Source organism: Symphodus melops, assembly GCF_947650265.1.
Source record: "Symphodus melops genome assembly, chromosome: 1".
In the NCBI taxonomy this organism is placed as follows: domain Eukaryota; kingdom Metazoa; phylum Chordata; class Actinopteri; order Labriformes; family Labridae; genus Symphodus; species Symphodus melops.
The window spans coordinates 11,630,899-11,651,321 of NC_136691.1; the positions used below are offsets into that span (position 1 = coordinate 11,630,899).

A 20,423-nucleotide genomic window follows, 5' to 3' on the forward strand; every position below is an offset into this window, starting at 1 on the left:
TGTGAGAGGCTATAAGCTGCGGATGCTCCCTGTTCCCATTGCAGTTTCACCTCAGGATCGAAATCGGGACATGTTCTAAAACTGTGTTTCAATAGATTTTTTTTGACTCAAACAATCACTTGCAAGAAATAACATCAGTACGTGTTGCACAAGGATCCAAACAAACCATAGCAAAAGATGACTCGACACACTTAAGTGTTGCCAGATTGTGCCCTGTCTGACTGTATCCTAGCAACACCACTCACAGTTTAATTAGAGGGACTAGATAGTGAAGAGTCTGGAGTCAGATGTTAATCTCTGTTTAGCACCTCCAAGGTGTTATTGTTGAGTCTGTATGGTTTCACGTCATAAATATTTTATGAAGACATACAGAATGACAAAAAACGTAGAGAGGTCTTGAATATGCTGTCTGTCAGCAAAAGCGTTCCTACTTTGTGTAGATCAAGAGATTCTCATTAAAGCATCTTAACAAGCATTTGAAAGGTAAATTAAAACAGAGTGGCTGTTTGTGGATCCACAGTCCATTGACGACTTCCGATAAAAATAGCAAGCGATGAATCTAAAGTGTTTCTTTGATTGCTCTGATTGACTTTATAAATGTCTCACTTCTCCCCTGGAGAAAAAATGTTATGATTCCTAAATGAGCACTGAGTGACTAATTACACAAATGATCTCACAGGCTCATTGGCTTCTGATGGCAGTTGACATGGCTCCCTCTTTCCATCAGCGCTCAGAATGAAACTGTCAAAATGTCACTAATGCTGTAAAGTAGCTGTGCAATTAGTGACACTCATACGGAGCATGTGTGTATCACCATTTGTTTCTCGTTATGTCTAAATGGTGTTTTATTTTACCCCCGTAAACATTTGGTATTGCATATTTTTGTATTTTATTGTATTGTACCATATGACATTGTATCAAATGGTCAATATGGTATTGTATTATTTTCTATCACCCTTATGTATCAGACCATGTCTAAACATATTGTGTCTTTTTGTATAGTAAACTTTTGTGTCTTATTGAATGTCTTATGGTATACTATTGGATTGTATTTTGTCAAGGCATACTGATTTATTGGTGTACAGTACCTTGACTTGGATCCTGGAATTTGTTTTCATTTGCACAGCTTGTAGATGTTGCAAAATTCTGATCTGCATGGAATCCGACAGCCGACAACAGAAACTCCAGTTCTAAGAATCAGGCAACCTGTAAAGTATAAAACTTTGATCGTTGGTCAACTCAAAAGGGCTTTCCTAAAGCTCTACTGTCTTGGGGGCAGACCTTTAACTACGAGCAACATCATTCTAATTTATTCTGGTTTCCATGTGGCCTTTATCACAGATATTATGGGATACATAACAGCATAATTTCATGGATGTATCACTGCTATACGCACATGAAAAGCCCCTGTACTTCAGGAGACATTAGGATTATCACTCTGAGACTTGAGAGAATCTTTATGTTTTGGCTCTCAAATTATCCATCATGTGAAGATTTGAACACTGATCTCAGTCTTCTTGTGGTTTCACCCTCTAGGCACACTAAAACACAGCTCTCAGAGAAAAGAAGATCCAAAGCCTCACTTAACGTTTACGGTAAAAGATTCTTGTTACCTTCATTGTTTAATTCTGATCATTAAAAAATACAAAAAAGTTTGCCCCCTTAACAGGAACTGAATCAGGATGTACACTGTGTGTAGGATTTTCTCAGATCATATTCTACAGACTTTCAACAAAACCTGTTTAATTTCCCACTTGACAAATGCATGTTTGAAGTGCTTATTTGAGCACTATATGGGGGAAGAAGGTCAGATATAGTGGGGACGGGGGCTTCTAAAATATTGCAGAACACCCTTAGGTAATATAAACACATTGTTGTTAAATCAACGAAAAAATGTGCAGCCCATCAACCTGACCAATTTTTCACCTCCACACTCAGAAAGGGGAACTTGTACTTGTACATTCACAAGGACCAGACACTCTTTGGTCCATTTATACATGACGCCCTGCAGTTGTTGATGTTTGTCTGAAACATGCCTGAATGAAGAAGGTCACAGCTGTTTCCCAAGCTGCATTATTGACGCTATGATGCACATTTATTTATGTTGGTTATCAATATTCATCGAATTTCTGGGGACAGACTCTTGTTTTAAGTGAAATAATCTTGAGAAACTCGTTCACATAAACGTGTACTTTGAGCAAGCATAAATAGGCATGCTGAATAAACAATCTAGATTCTAGATGACATCTTAATACATTTGAACTTCGCCCTTGTTTTAGTTCCCTGTTTGTTTTTTCACGTGAGGGTGGGCAAGAGCAACTTTTCCTCGTCCAAGGTGGTGGGGGCATGACAGAGAAAGACTGCTGTAGTGAAACATTGTGAACAGAAAGTAGGCTGCACTGAAAAGGAGCAAACGAGAGGATGGTGAGTTGTAGAAATGTAAATGCTGCTGCTAATTACACTGCCTCATAAAGAGAAGAAACGTTTACTGTATGACTAAATTGATGACCTTTGAAATTCCAAATAATTGGAATCCATTTTTTTTTTAATAAAATCCCCAAACTTCATGACCTTTTGAATTCCTTATCTCAAACCTTTCAGCATGCCTATTTATGCTTGCTCAAAGTACATGTTTATGTGAACGAGTTTCTCAAGATTATTTCACTTAAAATAAGAGTCTGTCCCTAGAAATTCGATGAATACTAATGCTCCGCTCTCTTGCTTGCTATGATCCCCTCTTATGCCCCTTTCTGGAATATTCCCCGCCTTTGATAGGATTAGAGTTTTGTGTTTAGATGGATGAAATGAATGAAGCACAGAAAGTGCAAAGGCAGCATTTATCAGCCAGCCTTCGCCAGAATTTAAAAAGGCGGAAATATCAATTGAGGGCAAGAGAGGGGCTACAGATCAATTTCTAGCACTTCCTCTGATGACAGTGAGGAAAATTACATAAATCAGTCATGGAGAATGACAATGTTATGGTGGCAATATTAATATTTGTAGGCCAAAGGCGACTTCTCATGCTTAAGACTTTAAACTCCAAGTATGTCTTGAGTTTTTGCCAATTTATCTACGGTCATTTATGGAAATAAAAGGCTTTGTCATTAAGATATGATGAAATGCATCAATGTAAACGTTCTAAAATATTGGCTCTTTAACATGAAAGAGAATTAATACAATTTAAACTCAATGATGCTGTGCTGTGCGTTTTCTTAATCCAGCTCCCTATGAGTCCTGAGAAATGTACCACTTATTTTTGCAACATAAAGCTGTAAGCAGATTTGTGAAAAATTAACAAGAAAATGTAGAACAAAGCTCTTTGAATGTACTTATTAACGGCAAGTCTGAGCAATAAAACTTGACGCCTAATTCCACAAATCTTTTTGTTCGCCTGAGAGCTTAATAAATTTAAGAGCAATAAAGCCTTAACCATCCATATCTCCCATTATCCCTTTTGGCTATAAAATACTTTTGTGTTTACTCCTGGTGCTGATTTTAGGTAGTAGAGGTTGCCTCTCCTCTGTAGCACTTTGCACTAATGAAAAGGTGTCATGTTTGCTCACACCATGATGGATTGAAGGAACACAGCTCCTGAGAGATCTCTGGCTTGGCTCTTCACAGACGGGGGAGATTGCTGTTTCCAGTCTGGGAGAAGGAAAGAGGAGGCGCGTCTCTGCCAGATAAAGAACCAAAGATGTGATTGATGGCGTTGAACCACAACCTCCAGGCAACGCTCAATCTGGATAAGCCGCTTGTTCGCTCGCTGGAAGCTTCGATATTGACAATTTGCTGATGGAATCTGATGGACAAGGGAAAACACGATAACGTCTGAGTAGCATTTATGGAGATGTTTGCTTCCTTCACAGTAAAAAAAAAATTTCTGGAAATAACTTTTTTTTTTTTTAAGTATGAAATCTTTATTAAAACGTTGGATTGTTATATGAATGCAGGAAATATTTTTGAATTTGAGACAGTTGGCAAACAAAATAGCTGCAACTTTAACACGACTTAAACTTTTTTTCTATTCACCTTCACCCATCACGTCTTTATTTTAGGCAGCTGGTAAAAGTTGATAGCAAACAAAACGGGCTCTCCATAGATTTGCAAAGTTTTCCTGGCCTGAGAAAGAAATCTATTCCGTCAAATTCTGCCAGGAAGGGGATTGAATGAGCCAATGTGCAGCAGTGAAGCAGCCATATCCAAACTTTCAATGCATTTCAGTTACATCATTGGAAAACTAATTATGACGCTGCCTTGGTCACGGAGAGAGGAAAAGATCACCGGGTTTGCCATCAATTTCTTATCTGTAAAGTTAACACATGCACAGTCACACATGCCTGTTTTGAAGTGAATGAATGGACAACTTCTGTTTCAGAAACAGGAAGGCTGACTTGTAAACAAAACACTGCTCGTCATTGTGAAAGAGACAAAGGGATCTGTCTGTATTTGTTTTGATGTGACTGCTTGAATGAACTTTGTTTTGGTTTGATCGTGAAGCACTTTGTGATGTCTGCTCTTGAAATGTGCTACTCTAGATAAATAAACTTTACCTAATAAACTTTACCTGATTGCTTGCTTACTTACTCAATTGCTTAGTAAGACACTTTCTAAAGCGTTAGCAGGGACTTGGAAGCAGTGTTGTTGTGGCAATGAACTTGTGAGGCACATAAACCCCCAAAATTGCTGTTTTCAATGCTCTTTATACAGATGAAAAGAAAAAGGGAATAAGCTTGTTCATTTGTGAGAATTAAAGACAGATTTGGTTACTCATGAACAGCAGTTTTTTATGCTAAGCTAAAGGGTATACGGATGTTGCTTCATATTCAAGAAGTTTGTTTTAATGGCAGTTATGAGAGTTGAATGTTTTATTCAACTACTACAAAAAATAAATCGATATATTCCTATAAAGGAAGTTTTGCTTTAAATATGAGAACTGTTAATCTTGTCTTAAACCGAACCATCAGTCAGATGATAAGGCCATGGCACTACAATCAAAGCTAAGTCTAAATGTATCACAGACAGAAAAGGCAGTTGCATTGGTTAAACCTGCATTGGTTAAACTGCTGAGAGCTCTTACCCATGATTCACTCCAGTGTAGCGTTTGGCAGTGCGCCACATTAATCGCCAGGTAATGGGAAGACAGGCCTATTGAACCAGCAGTCCAATAGGACAGAAGGGCAGGACATACAAATCAAAGCTGTCCAGCCTAATATTGACCATACCGTCCACAGAAAGCAAATTCATTGGCTGGGTTGACAGGGGAAGCAGACAAGGAATGAGCACAGGAAGTCACAGGGATTTTATTGAGCTCAGATGCTGCCAGACCTGCACGGAGTCATGAAGGAAAAGGGCAAGACTCTAATTAGAAAATAGTCGTTTTTGACAATCCCCGCTTGGTGTCTACATAAATGAGGTGTCTGTGCATGTCTCCATTGTGACTAAAATCTAACATAGAGGGTAGAGCTCACAAAGTGAAAATGCTCACAGAGTGCACAGAATTTGCACTTTGATTTTGAATTGCATCAAGTAAAGTGAGACCAGCACAGAAAAAGACAGTTCATAAACTCATGTATGCAAGTCGATGCTTATTAAGGCAGCTGTGTGACAGAAAAAGAAATAACCAGCAAGCGCCCTCATCACTGAATTGATATTAGAGTCGGAGCTCCATTCTTCTTCAGTGTGATTCAATGACAGCTGACACCTCAGAAGTAAATGAGCTGAAGTGGATCACTCCTTCTGAAGCTTTCAAATGTAATCCCTTAAATAAAGGGGGATGTGAGATATTGTTTAATGTTGGTTCAGTTTATTGTGGAAATCAGAACTCCCAAGAAAATAAATTTGATCAATGTTTATGTGGCTGCCAAGTGAGAAGTTTCATTAGAAGTAAATGAGCAGCTTTGAGGAAAGAATCGATTACTACAAGCTGAAGCGGATATTACAGAATGGCATAACTTTTACAAGATGTAAATAAGTCTTTTTTTTCCCCACACAGTGCATTTTGACATTTATTTATTCACATTGGATTCCCATTTGTTGTTACCGCAAAAACAACTAATTCTTCTTGGGGTCCATACAAATGAGACAGAAAAACCAACAACACAAAAACATGATCGATGAAAAACTCAACATTTGTGTCGAAAAAATAAAATTGACTACAGTCACGGACAAACCAAGGACTGATAGGCTACAATTCATCATGTCATGAGCACATAATTTAAACCAAAGTTCACCTAATAAGCATTCAAACTTAGCTCTTTCTACGTTTGTCAAACAAATCAATCACATTCATACAAGTCACACGAAGGCCAAACTGATTTATTTTATTATAACTACATTCCATAACCTCTTATTAAAGCTCATCTTATTAGTGATCTGGGTTAAATGTCGTGCCAATGTGTTCCAGTACATTTCCCGATAAATGACAGTTCTCTTAAAGGATTATTGGACATTGGAAATGTCATAGAAGGAAAAGCATGTGTAATTAATACTACTGATACAATTAATTCTCAGGATTGTGCTTGCTGACTCACCACCGTAGCTTACTGATACTCTTGAACACAACAGTCATTGCAGAGTTTTTAAGTTATCTCTGAGGTTTTGCTTGTGTGACAAGTCAAAATGTGTGCTGTGAAAAAAAAAAAACCTTTAATCTGAATGAATGACTTCAAGCAAACGATGAATAAAACCCCCCACACAATTAGATATTGAAGGTGCTATAAAGATTTTAACGTAATGTTTTTAAAAGGCTACATTTGCATACATAAATTTGGGTCCAAATTCATAAGTGTAGATCCCAACAAAATAACTTCCAATTACACATATATCACATCGCTTTAATATGTGAATAATACTTTTGATGAAAGGAGATCGTCTTTACTTTACTAGTCTTGACTGCCCCCTTGTGGGCAGAATAGTAAAACGTTTTATATTTTCAGTCAAGCTTATTAAGCTCTAAAAAGTGAGTAGGGCTATTCCATCTGATTAGAGCTGATTATTGTAGATCATGTTTTATTTAGTTTAAATTTGGTCTCCATTAATTGAATGCTTATTGGTTTAAATGTACAAATTCAAATGAGAGGGCACACAATGATGATCATTTAAGGTCTCGATTGCTGTTTTTTGTTGTTGTTGTTGTTGTTGTTGTTGTTGCTGTTGTTGTTTGTTTGTTTTTTTATGGCAAAACATTTTTGGTCAAACACCTTTAATTCTATAGACAGCCTCAGCTGGTCTTATTGAAAAGCTGCTGGATGAAGGCAGATGCATGAAGAGAGGATGAGGATGGATGAAGGAGCGGAACGACGCACATACTGTCACCGATCGGGGGGAGTTTCATTATTGACAACATGTTACAGGTCCTTCAGATTGCAGAAGACACGGAGGAGCACCGGGGCGACACCGAAAGACGGACACCTCAGCATTAGTAAGCCTTTAATAATCATTTAGCCTTCTGCAGGCTGCGGCGTTCATCATCGTTTGCGATTCTGCATTTGATCTAAAATCGCTGTTTTGATAAATGTCATCGTTATTTTCATCTTGGTCCGTTAGCGATGATATAAGCCACTAAACCATAATGCTTAAAAAACACATAGTGTGCGTTTACTGCGCTTTAAGCATCGCTTCACTTTCACCCTGCAGGCGACGACATGGATGTGTATTGGCACTGCCACTGACAAGGAGTCTAAAATAATTAGGCCTAAAACTGGCAATATTTATCAATAGGGTGTGTATATATGTGGATGTGATTGTGTAGAATTACAAAACGACTTTATTCAGTTAGGTCCTACAAGCGTAAAAAGTGGGAATCAAGGCTTTCTGCAACCTTATTTTTCCAAGAGATGTACATTTTCTATAGCCTAGACAGAAAGATAGGTAGTTGGAGTGGTGTTGCACATGTAATACAATAAACTGATCCACCTGATGTGTCTGCAACAACACAAAATAATAGACTGTATGATCCCACAAACAGGCAGAATAATAAGGTCAAAAGCACTCACCAATTAGTGAGTAAAAAGAGCTGTGTTAATGGTGAAAATAGAGGTTACCAAAGATACTGTTTCATCATTGTGTCTGTGTCTCTGGAGTGCCTTTGATTGGTTCTCCAGCTACCTGAAATAGATGTTTTTTTCTGTGTCAATTAGTCCTTACATCTTGGAAACAGCTGCTCTATCCAGCGGTGTACCTCAAGGATGCCTTTTAGGTCCTGTTTTGTTTTTCCCTTTATACTTTTGACTAGCCCATGATATGTATCTTTTAAGCCTATAATGATGCTGACAGACTTTTGACATTACTTAACTATCTGACCGCCATTAAAGAATGGCAGTGTGACAACTTTCAAATAAAGACATGCAAAACGTAGGTGGGTTGTATCTCTTTCCCCTTTCTCCAAATATAATTTAATCTATAACATCTTGGAGTAGTTTTTTTAATTTTTTTTAATCAGGCAATGCTTTTTGATCAAAATACCAATTCCCTATGCCATTAATGTTTTGTTCATTAAGGAAACATTACTATTGTTAACTTTTCTCCTTCCTCTTCTCTAAGGTGAGAGGCTGTCTTGGGTGATCTTCCGGCTCCAGTGTCACATGGTCTGCTTGACCTAATTGATCTCCAGAAGATGCCTTCAGGTGCTAATTAGAAAGGTGTAAATGAGACAGACAAAGTGAACACAGACAGACTGATGAACTGAAGGATAGACAAGATTTGATCTTATGAGGACACTCAGCTTCTGGTGCAGCTGTGAGCTGTGTTGTAAGTGTTTGTTTTGGTGTCCAGTGAGAAAAAGTCAAGTGTTTATTATTGTAGGTTTGAAACATTCATTCTTCAGTTTGTTGTTTATTTTCTGTGAAAAGCGCCCAAAATTAAAAAAAAAAAAAAAAAAAAAAAAGGCAGATCTAAATCTCCTAAACCCAAATTGAGATTGCCAATTGTTTTTATTTTTCCCCACAACATTCCAAAATTCAGAGGCAGTTAGTGTACTATCATATAAGACAGAGGAGTGTAAGAGATCCTCCCGATCCATGTAACCTGTCCTGAAAAATATTTTAACTTTGAAGCTCCCATTTGCAACCTGTTCCATTTAAAAAACAAAAAAAGGTGTCAATTAACCTGATGTTAAGGAGAGTTAAGGAGTTAATGTTATATTAATAATAACATGACAGCATATCTGTTGAGGGGAAAAATGTTATCAAAAACGGACTAAAATAAATTGCCTGGCTGATCAGCCTCACAGCTTGCTTTGACACTGAAATGCAGACTTGACTGACTTGACTTTCTCTGAAGAAAGGTCCAGTAGGAGAGTGAAGGTGTCCTGAGGCAGAGCTATGGGCTGTGGGGGGAGCAGGACCGATGCTCTGGAGCCTCGATACCTAGAGAGCTGGACCAAAGAGACAGAGTCCACATGGCTGACTAGCACGGACACCGACATCCCGTTGTCGTCCATCCAGAGCATTCCTTCTGAGGGCTCGGAGACCTGCTTCACTTCTGAGAAAACCATCAGTCCCGGTAAGAGGAAACAATAATGGATGAGTGGATATTTTGTCGACCTCTGACAAAAAGGGGGTTGCATACTTATGGTTGTATGAATTGGGTCATATTCATATGTATGCCAGTGTTTCAGATATACCAAATGTTGGATGTGCAATATTAGTTGTAATTAGTTATTACAATGGATTGGCAATGAGAGGTCCTTTTTTTAACTTCTCTTAAATCAAATTGAAATCAGCAACCCATGAACCAGTCTGCTTTTCCCTGAAGACATTATTTTATAAGTGAAATTCAATATTTATTTCTCGATATTTTGCTTGTTTGATCCAAAGAGAAATCTATTTTACCAGTTTAAAAGTGAAATTTTTTGAAGATTGAAAAGGAAAATTGAATGAGAGCCCTCATGCTGTGTGAAATAAGGATGCTCTAAAAGCCTTTGTTCTTTTAGATGTGTAGTTAGTCACCACCTACAGGGCAGACACTCTGCCCATAATTATGTTGTTCCTCGCTAATTCATCTTTTGCCTTGAACCGTATGCGCTTTTCTGTTAAAGCCAGGAGGACATGAAGCGGTTTGCAGGGATAATCACATCAAGGCGGCCACATCAAACGCTGCAGTGCTCACACAGTACTCGTCTCTCATGGCAACAGATAGAGCTGTGATAGTACGCATGCGGAGGAGGAGCCTTGATGTGATTGTTAGAACAAATTCACTGAAGCTTACACTTTGTAGAGATGAGACAGGACGAGAATTGGCAGAAATCGATCAGCTTCCGACAACCCCGAAGATTGAAGCAAAAAGTAATACCACAACATCTCTTTGTGTAAAACAACAACATCCTGTTGACTTACGCCGCGCCTGTTATGCAGCTTCAGAGTGATTTTCAGAGCATTCTTATTATTCATCACACTCCACTGCTCGCTCTGCACTCACATTAGCTCGGTGGTGGTAGTCATGCTCCCATAAGCTTACTGCATTGTCTGACCTGTGACTAATGCTGTTTGAGTGACACACTAATTCTACACGATGCAATTCATAAATGACATAGTAATTGTACTATTTTCAGGACTGGAATGTACCTTTTTATGGAAATTTAAAAAGAAAAATGCTCAGTGAAATAAACACTGTAAGTAGTCCTCATCAAAGCTCACATCTGATAATAATGCTGTCCATAAATTTGTAAGAAGGGCTGTAATATTTAGATTTTAGCTTCATATTTACTTACTTTATGGATCCATTATATATCAATAAGCTTCAGTTTCACAGTCAAATTCAGCCAAAACAAAACCTGCTGCACTCGTGTGTGTTCATCCTAGAAACATGGGCCGAAGCGATTTTTAAAGAAGCCATATCATTTTGAAGTTCATTTGTAAGAGTCTGATGTTTGAATTCGTTCACATCAAGATGGTGCCACGGACAGTCGTCTTGGTGTTTGTTTTAATGTCAAGACAACATCACAGTAATGTGAAGGCTGAAACTATTTCTTTATGCATTATATTAACACTCGCTGGACTTTCAGTTTATATTTTTCATGCACCCATTGTACTTTTTTTATTATTTGACATTTTTTAAATTCTATTTTATACACTATTAATTGCTTCTCATACTTTATTTAATTTAAGTACTTGTTTTTTCTCTTTTCTACAAATTCCAGGTATAAAACCGATTCTGATTCTGAAGCTGTTTTGCTTTTTAATCAGTTCCAGATTTCTTCGAGGACAGCCTCCCTCTGCCTGCTCAGGCTTACCTGAAGGTGTGTTCAGCTGTGTCTGAAGCCAGCCTGAATGAAGTGAAGCCCAGCAGCCCCCCGGCTATCCTGGGCTCTCCCCCTAAAGAGACAACGTCACCTGGCACCACAGTGCAACGTAGAAGTGTCCTACACACAGAAGAGATTGTAAGACAATTTTCTTTAAATACTGAGACAATAAAGAATTTCTGTAAATGTTCCAACAAATAATGATGTTATGATTGCAGAGAGTTGTTCTTGTAGGTGTGAGATATCATTTTTTAGATTGCTGTGTAATTATGAGAATGCATGGAGTAGGAAATCGAGGTGAGAGAGTGCGGAACGATATGCGGCAAAGTGCTGAGGGTTGGAGTCAAACACACTCTGTACTTCTTCAACTGTGAAGGTCAGATCATTTGCAAGGTTGTCGTGACTGATGTCACCCTGTCCAATCACTCCGGTGTTTTCACACACCGTCTGAGCACACAAGTAGTCAAAGAGAAGTGATCACAAAACGGTGTAACATTAAAGACAACAATGAAACCTGTCCCAGCCTGGGCTTCAGTCAGTGAGTTGGTAGATAGCTTCAATTCCAAGTTGCAAATGTTTTTAAAACCATTGCTCCCAGTAAGGTTTTCTCTGGCAATAAAAAAAAAAGGTTTCCTTTGATGCCTGGCAATCTCCAAATTTATTGCGACACCTTTTTAAATTCAACGATACAAGTCTTGAGGACATTATAAAACACTTACATTCCTCCTCTTGATATTCTACCCAATTGTTGTTTCTTCAAACATTTCAATCTGCATAAGACTTTAGTGAACAAGTAGCCTTTTATTAAATTTCCCTTTTTAAGTAAAATATCAGAAAAAGTTGTTTCTCAACAGTTAAATTACTTCTTGGTACTGAACTGCTTTGAAGTTTTCCAGTCAGGTTTTTCACCACGTCCAAGCTCTAAGATCACTCTTTTTAAGGTCTTTATTCAGATTCTAGAAAACAATGTAGTCGTCATAACTTCACAAACCTCTTTTGGCAACTAGTAGAGTTGCAAACTACCGCCCATTAGAAAGAACGTTTCAGGCACGAAATGCAGTTATGTTTTATTTTCTGTTTTCTTTTCGTTCAAGAATATCAAATAAAAAGTATTAAAAAAAATAGAATGTTTCAGGCACGAGGGGGGATTATCTTCAGATACCAAGAGGCTTCCTTCACTTCTTATTAACCGATCATCTTCACAAAGTTACTTTTGCGCTTCTTTTATTCCCCATATACCATTCTTCCTCATTTTCAGACAAAATGGCAGGACAATCGGATGTCGACCAAACAGGTCACCATCACTGTGACACAGAGCATCCATCAGGTTGACAAGAACGGGAAGGTGAAGAAGTCCCTCACCACCTATGAGGTCATGAAACCTGTGGAGGCCCTCAAACAGGTGACCACACAGAACACCTGAGAGCGGGACAAACTGAAAACAAGACGCATGGAAATAAGAGACCTGATGGAGTTTTTATTGTGAAAAACTCCTTGGCGGCGGCTGGCTGATGAAAGGACAGTGATGATTGGATGGTTCCTTTTCTTCGAATACAATAGATGAACGAGGATGTGTTGTTACTTTAATCTGTCTAATGTATTTCTATGGTGCCTGTTAAAATGTTGAACCGTACTTTGACACATCGAAGACATCGACATGTTAAACTGTGGATCAGAGAACGTTTCAAAACACAACATTTATAACATGAAGGATCAAGCCAAAATGAAAGACTTCAGGGTGAAGCACAGCAGAATGTCTAAAAGCATCGAAGAAAAGCTGATTTCAAATTCCTGCAGTGAAACTGTACAGCATCTAAACACACGTAAGACATGTTGTGATCAATATTTTTAAAGCTATTACAAAAGAATTATTCGACACCACAGGAAGGATTTGCAGCTCTTTATAATTGAAGCACGGCGTGTGCTGTGCTACAATCCGTATGGCTCAGGAAAGGTGAAAGTGAGGGTGAAGATTGCACTATTTACAGTGAAGCCTGATGGGATTTAGTAATGACAATGTGAGAAAAATGGTCTTACTTCATCATGTTGTTTTGTACCAAACAGTGTGACATTTTAACATCTGGTCATTTGTGTTTTATAATAACAATAAACTCAACCCAAACATCATCAGTGCTTTTTTTTAATATTTCTTTACAAAGGTCCTATAACCTACAGAGTTATACAACAACATGTTCAGTGACAGAAACATGAGATAGACGTGTTGGCACTTGGAACACTGATTGCAAATAAAAACCTTACACATGCACTTGTTTTTTTGGTTTTTAGGTTGTCCCAGTTAGCATCTTATATAGCAATTAGCATTGTAGCATTTTCTGTTGCAGCTTGCTCTTTGTAGTATGAACAATGACTGCATAGCTACTAAGTGGTCCTTCAGGGGTGAAACAACAGCTCTAGGGTCAGCTTTGCTCTAAAAGTGTGTGAATCTGTTTTTGGTCGTCATAATGAATTTGTCCCGATCTGAATGATGGCTCTTCCTTCTCCATCCACTCCTCTGTGCAGAAGTCAGGGAAGAAGAAAAGGATTTCTCTTCGTGCTGACTCAACAGAATCTGCAGAGAAGTAGACATTGAGAAATGACAATTTCAAGCGTTTAGTCAGCTGTCAGTTCACCAAACACACAACTTGAGGCCTGATCTAGCTGATTCATAGACCTACGGGGTTTCTAAAGCTACAGAGTCAAAAGTGATTCCTTTGTTAATTATTTTACGAAACACAGAAAGATTTCAGATACTTATGAATCATCTTCATTTATATCAGCCTTCAAAGACCCTATCAGGGCAGAGGGTGAATATCGAGCTCTATAAAGTAAATGTGACATTAAAGGCACCAAGGCAAAATGATCTGTTAATGTCATCCTTATCTAGCCAGTTCAATCAAGATTTGATTTCCATGAAATTTACAGCAACTTGACCTGATAGAATGGTCTATCCTCTTTTTATCAGTCCATGGGTGTTTACGGAGGTCAAAAGTGTCTTATTAAATGTTTGATCACACAAGTTTTAAATGCAAAAAAGGGCAGATGTTATAAGGCACCATGGTGGGAAAAAAAGTGAATCCAATACTTAACAATGCAACTTGCCTCAGAGATTTTTTTGGGCCTTTTTTTGCCTTAATTTGACAGATGAGCTAAAAAGAGACAGGAAACGCGGAGAGGAGAGAGTGGGGGAGGACATGCAGCTCAGGGTCGAGCTTGGGTTCAAACCCACGGCCGATGAGATGAGGACCCCAGACATGAGGTTTAAATAATACAGCTGTTTTCATCTTCACTGTCTTCAAAAGTTAACCCTGGTGAAAAAAACTGTTCCATGATCTCACAGCCCACGTGATGCTGCATGTGGGTAGGACAGATCGGCTGTCCTGCATATTAAACAGTGAGCAATCTGACATGTAAAAACATGACCTTCAGTGAACTTCCTACCTGAGCCGTGAGTGGTGTTTCGAGTGTCTGTGAGTCCAAACTGAGCTCTGATGGAGGCAGGCGAGGTGAATCTGGCTCTGAAGACTTTGGTCGGCCCCATGAGCTCCCTCCAGTGCCGAATGGAATCCTCTCTGGCTAAAATATATGCCCGCATGGGACCACTGTGGGAAGGATTCAATCACAGTTTGATGAGGTGTAAAAACAGCTACGTAAGCGCAGATGTGTAGCTGTTAGATATTTTTTTAACAGATTCTATTCAAACACTGAAAGCATCAAAAGAAGAGGGGTTCTCCTGGCAACTCCTGATTCACCGTTGTAAGGAGACAAAATCCACCAATGGGAACACAAGCATGTTTTCCTATCTCCTGTGACCATGTGGAGCTAATGCTTCAGGGGAGCTCGGCTATATGTAGCAGCTGATGATTCCATGCCCTCTCATGATAAATCAGAAACAGACTCTTTGGAGACTCAGTGAGCAGGAAAGTCGAGCATCATATCAGGTGAGGTGGGTCATGTGAATGGTAAAGTTTCACTGCTAAATCATTGCAAACAGGAACCAAATCCAGCAAAGCACTACTCATTTATTTCACACTCGGTGGTTTCTTTTTGAAGGCTTACCTCGACATAAATTCAACAAGTCTTTGGTAGAAGAACCGCCCTAAAATCAAAACAAACACAACAAATACCACTTTTTAGAGGACAACGTGTTTTAATACTGCTCCTTACACAAGGCATTCTTTTCTTCCTTTCAAAGCGTGGTTATGTAATACAGGGAGGGAATGACTCACTTGTTTGGTCAATCAGAATGACTGCAGCAGAACTTCTTTTTTCCTTTTTGTTCATTTTGAAACCAGGTTCGTCGTGTACTCACCTGAATGTTCAGCGTAAAACCTCTCAGAGTCCCGTCTCCTCCAAACAAGATCTTTGTATCGAACGATCACAAAGTTGTTGTCCAGGATTCTCTGGTGAAGTGCCTGAGAGGGAAAAAAAGGCAGCATTTAAATATTAAAACGCCTGTGTTCAAATGAATACATATTTGTCTGATTTAAGGGCAGGTTTTCGCTGGTTGTGTATCTTTCGTCCATGGTGGAGGCATTCTAAGCAGATTATTTTAGAAAATTGCTAGATAACTTGTCTTTCATTTGGCTTTTTTAAGAGGAACATTATATGTCAGGGTTTTTTTCTTTTCTTTAAGTGAATGTCACAAAAGGGTGGCATCATGTGTTTATCCTGCTCAAATTGATGGTTCTTTAAAAGAGCTTGATCTAACTGCTTAGTGGTGTATCTGAACTGAATACAGTCTGAAAACATTCATGGTGAGTAGAAGTTCATTTCTGCAATTATGTTTTTTTATTTAACCAGGAAAAGTCCCACTGAGGTGAAAAAAAAAACAACAACAAAGGGAGTACTGCAGAAGTTACACTCACAACATACAAACAGCAATTACAATGAGAAAAAAAACAGAAATTAAAGCCCATTAAAAATAATGTCATATACAGACAAAAGCAAATAACAGAAAGTATACTTTCTGTTATGTCTCCATTATTATTTTTCAACAGTCCCTGTTCAAAAACAGAAAAAAACTCATCTAGTCCTAACCTTAGACTCTAAATATTACATCTTAACCCTTCTTTCCTTAGACTTAGACTGAACTTTATTGATCCTTTTGGGATGAGTCCCTCAAGGAAATTTAGGTAAGCTTTATCAATTATTATTAGCTTTCAAAATAAAATCAAAGAATAACTTTAACTAGTGAAGTAACAAAAGGACACAGCAAACAGAATATGTATCACAGATGTTTATTTGTTTATAGTCTAGAAGTAAAAGGATACCCAGCAGACAGTGTTATGTTATGAGCTCACCTCTAACATGAGAGGATGAGCTGCAGCATCAGGTTTAATGACCGCCAGGGTGAGCTGCAGCACTTTGGACATGCTGCGAGCTGTCAGCAACATTATCTACAGAGAGACACAGAAATGTCAAGTCCACAGAAGTAACTGGTTTCATAGAAGTTACTGGTTTCACTTCAGTCAGATACATCGATGAAACACTAAACTCACGGCTGACACAAACAGCTGTAAACAACACATGTTCTTATCATATTCCTATTCATGGGGGTCTTAAATTAAACGACACTGTTGAAGCTTGATATTACTTCCCATCCACATTCACAGATACTAACCTGGTTTCCAAAATAAAGGTCAGTGTAAAGAGAAGGAGCGAGCTGAACATGTCCTCTTCACTGTCACATGAAGCCTCCTACTCGTGTCAGAAAAAACGTCTTCATTTATTCGGTTGATATATTTGCATGCAAAATTTTTAAAGAGTATTTCAAATTGAATGTTCGATATTTTCTGCTCGCTTTACGGGTCAGTCCGTTCTTTAATACTGTCCCCGGAAACTAATCTGACTCATTCGTTCCCCGCGTGAAAGGTAGCAATTAAATAAATAAATACACATCAACAAATCACGTTTTATAGCCTAATTTCTATATACAGTATACATATTTGTTATTATTATTGGGTTTTTTAAATTCGAATTACTTCAACTCTACTCGTGCTCATTAGCTTAATCAAGAACTGTTGTTTTTATCAAGACTTTGTGATAAATGATTGTATCGGATATTTTTGATACTCCACTCCTCCATGTTTCTCTACCAGAGCCGTTTACTCATTTAGAACATGTATCTTGTCATGTTCATGTACTATGAATCGTGCAAAAAAATAAAAAATCTTGTTTTAATATTTTAAAAAAATACTAAAACTAAAAATGTAACGAAATAATGACAGCTTCTGAGTTTCACTTTTATAAAGCCAACAGGTTGTCTGTTTGAATGTCTTGATAAAACAGTCACAGATTATTTATGTTTAGGCTATGATGACTAATGATGCTCTCTGGTAGTTTACACTGCCACAAGCAGAGACTGTCGAGGGAGATTTCACTCAGTGGAATTTCATTAATGTGAGAGATCAGACATACAGTATGAGTTACAAACATAGAGCACATTCCAGCAATGTAAAATGGCCACACCCTTGAAAAGACGTAGTTGTGTGGTTATGTCCATGTGTGCGAGGTTTGACATTCAGAGAGAGAATAGGAGGGAAGAAAGTGGGGGGTGGGTGTCCCACATAGGTTTTCTCCCACCTGCCCATGTCATGTGACTCGGGGTGACACCACAGCTGTTACCACCCATGAAGGGGATGGAGAGGACGAGAGGAGGTGTTGGCTGGGTGAGGGGTTCAATGGAGTCATTTCCAAAGATATAGCACACAAATCTATGTACATAAAGTAAACACAAACAATGTAGCGTGTTTAGTATTACTATTTCTATTACTATCAAATCATATCAGAGAAGATCTTAGATCATTCAGTTTGTAAAGATAATAAAAACCCTAATGAGAAAATACCCCCGTTAAAAACAGAAACTTAATTGAAATCCTCCTTAAGTAAAGGTAAAAGATATTGTCATTAATGTACTGAGAAAAAAAAACATTCAAAGAAAAATAATATATTGTTATAGTGGGCCGTTGTGACTTACATTTCATAAAACCAGATATATTGATATTGAATTTACTGTAACAGCTGGCCAGTTCAAGGTTTGTAACCTGAGGTTCCTGTCAATCCAAAGGGTCATGAAATGAAGCAGAGAGGTCAGCAGATGTTTAATTGGAGTAACATAATTCCTGCCTCTAAAATCAGATAACTGTACTGGCCCTTATCCTTATCTTTACTTTTTAAGAAGAATAACTAGTTCTTCTTTCTTTTTTCAAAGATTTGTTTTTGGGCTTTTGGGGTTAGGGTTTATTGGAGAGACAGGACAGTGGATAGAGTTAAACATTTGGGTTAGAGAGAAGAGGGAGTGACAAGGCGCCACAGGTTGAGCCAACTGTCCTTCCATGACTGCAGCCTATATACATGGTGCGCACAAAAAAACCACTAGGCCACCAGTGCCCACAGTAGATCATAAGTTGCAAAGAATAAAACACAAGACGTTTGCAGAGTTAAAGTCTCTCTGTTGAAGCTTCTTACAACTCAGACACACCAGAAAACATGAGAGGGACCTAATGATTAAATGTACAATCTGTTGTACTTTTAAAGCGTTTCATATAAGTGATTTATAATTTGAATTCAAATTTCTAACCTTGCAGATAAATGAGTAAAAGGTACATTTCAAAACTGTAGTATAGAGGAAGTATCAAGTGGCATGAAATAGACTCATGCAGCTCAAAATTGTCTTAAATTGTACCTCAAATACTTGTGTAAATATACTCAGTTACATTCCATTGTGTGCTATTTTACCTTGTTCTATTTAAGCAGATGAACAGGAGTACAAAGGGGACGTGCATGTAGACGATGATTTGTAAAGCCTTATAGAAACAGAGTGTAACACATGTTGGTGGTGAAGATTATGACTGCAGTTACTCACTGGCTGTTTCAAACAGAAGCCTCATTGTTTGCCCTGAACCCAGAGAGGTGACTGAGAATGTGCAACAGACAAATGTTGATAAAGATATAAACAACTACAGTAATTCATAGATATAAGCTCAAAAAAACAAATCTACAATAATTAAATCATGTAACAGAGGGTTCTGACTCATCAAGTTTACTTCTATGTTGTGGGGGCGTATTGATTCCAAGTCTGTCATCCCTTAACTTTGGATATTCTATAAAACATTAAGCTGATGGGGACTGTAGTTTTATTTCACAGTGGACGCCTCACTGTAGAGTAATATTCACGTTTATGAAGAATGTTTAACCTTTATTCAAATCATTATCTTTTGCACCGTGCTCTTGGTGGAATTATTTTGCCATTATTTAACTATTACTGCATTTTACCTAAATATGTTAATGTGTCTATAAAAATATCCAGAGCAAAAATAAATAAATAAATACTTCTTGCTCAATAGAAGTAAAGCTTTTATTTTTATGAAATGTGAACTAGATACATGACACACCTTCTTATCTTACAGCTGCAACAAATGAGCTTTACCTGTTACTTCTTTAAAGAGCTCATGTTTCCTCTGTTTAGGACTCATAAGCAACAACAATTCAACTGGGATGAAACCTTCTTAGAAGGAAATCATACCTGTTTTCACAATCTTCCTCTCCCTCTTTTTAATCAATGTCCCTTCTGTAGACTCATAAGACCACCACTAATGTCAGGACATGTATGGGATCAAAAACACTAAAACCATGGTTTTTTGGCAGCCTTTAGGATGGACGTCAGTTAAGTTGAACAGAACAGCCACCGGCCTTGATCCCTGCTGACTCCTGTGTTAAACGTCCTCAGCAGGGCGTCTGATTCAGCTGATCCCCCACTCTGGGCCTCCATAAACTCCCACATCTCTGTTTTATCTGCTGCTGTTTCTGCTGCTGCTGCTGCTGCTGACTCTCCTGCAGTTGTCGTCCCCTTTTGGTGGGAGCCCGGCAGCTGACTGGTGACCACCACAGACTCCTGGGTGTCCACAGGCTCCTCCACATTCAGCCAGGCAGCAAGAGCCACAGTAAAGACAGGATCATGTCCGTGTACAGCAGTATGAAGGACAGTATTTTCCTGTGATGGCTGACACATTTTTGAGACATTGAAAGTTACACTGCATACCACGGTCACAGAAATACATTGTGACATAGTATAAGACTTGTATTTTAAGTCACAATGTGACACAGTTTCAAAACAGTTCAGAAAAGGTATGACATTATTTCTTTCATTTTGTTGATTTATTTATTATTTTAGGATAACTTTCCT

The 20,423-nt window shown here is 38.3% G+C and overlaps 2 protein-coding genes across 3 annotated transcripts; one reads left to right on the forward strand and one right to left on the reverse strand.

Moving 5' to 3' along the window:
• Positions 1 to 7,240: 7,240 nt before the first annotated feature.
• On the forward strand, positions 7,241 to 13,492 carry baalcb (BAALC binder of MAP3K1 and KLF4 b). 2 transcript variants are annotated; one of them, XM_079350429.1, is made up of 5 exons: positions 7,241 to 7,420; positions 8,542 to 8,748; positions 9,280 to 9,501; positions 11,184 to 11,377; positions 12,498 to 13,492. In XM_079350429.1, exons 3-5 carry the CDS (start codon positions 9,321 to 9,323, stop codon positions 12,660 to 12,662), a joined length of 540 nt encoding a protein of 179 aa, XP_079206555.1. In that variant the 5' UTR covers positions 7,241 to 7,420; positions 8,542 to 8,748; positions 9,280 to 9,320; the 3' UTR covers positions 12,663 to 13,492. The 2 variants fall into 2 exon arrangements, with proteins under 2 accessions (XP_079206555.1, XP_079206556.1); XM_079350430.1 differs by having other exon boundaries at positions 9,284 to 9,501.
• Positions 12,697 to 18,684, reverse strand: nme6 (NME/NM23 nucleoside diphosphate kinase 6). Its single transcript, XM_079350419.1, has 6 exons — positions 16,860 to 18,684; positions 16,540 to 16,635; positions 15,549 to 15,651; positions 15,296 to 15,335; positions 14,678 to 14,838; positions 12,697 to 13,808 (listed from the first exon to the last, which is right to left on the reverse strand). Exons 2-6 carry the CDS (start codon positions 16,630 to 16,632, stop codon positions 13,657 to 13,659), a joined length of 549 nt encoding a protein of 182 aa, XP_079206545.1. The 5' UTR covers positions 16,633 to 16,635; positions 16,860 to 18,684; the 3' UTR covers positions 12,697 to 13,656.
• Positions 18,685 to 20,423: the final 1,739 nt, after the last annotated feature.

Bases quoted from the DNA above. Each gene is read 5' to 3' on its own strand.
- baalcb (XM_079350429.1), top strand. From the start codon at position 9,321: ATGGGCTGTGGGGGGAGCAGGACCGATGCTCTGGAGCCTCGATACCTA. The intron at 9,502-11,183 runs GTAAGAGGAAAC...CTTTTTAATCAG, and splicing joins TGAGAAAACCATCAGTCCCG to TTCCAGATTTCTTCGAGGAC. The intron at 11,378-12,497 runs GTAAGACAATTT...CCTCATTTTCAG, and splicing joins TCCTACACACAGAAGAGATT to ACAAAATGGCAGGACAATCG.
- nme6 (XM_079350419.1), bottom strand. From the start codon at position 16,632: ATGTTGCTGACAGCTCGCAGCATGTCCAAAGTGCTGCAGCTCACCCTG. The intron at 14,839-15,295 runs GTAAGCCTTCAA...TCCTTCCCACAG, and splicing joins CTTGTTGAATTTATGTCGAG to TGGTCCCATGCGGGCATATA. The intron at 13,809-14,677 runs GTAGGAAGTTCA...ACTTCTCTGCAG, and splicing joins AAACACCACTCACGGCTCAG to ATTCTGTTGAGTCAGCACGA.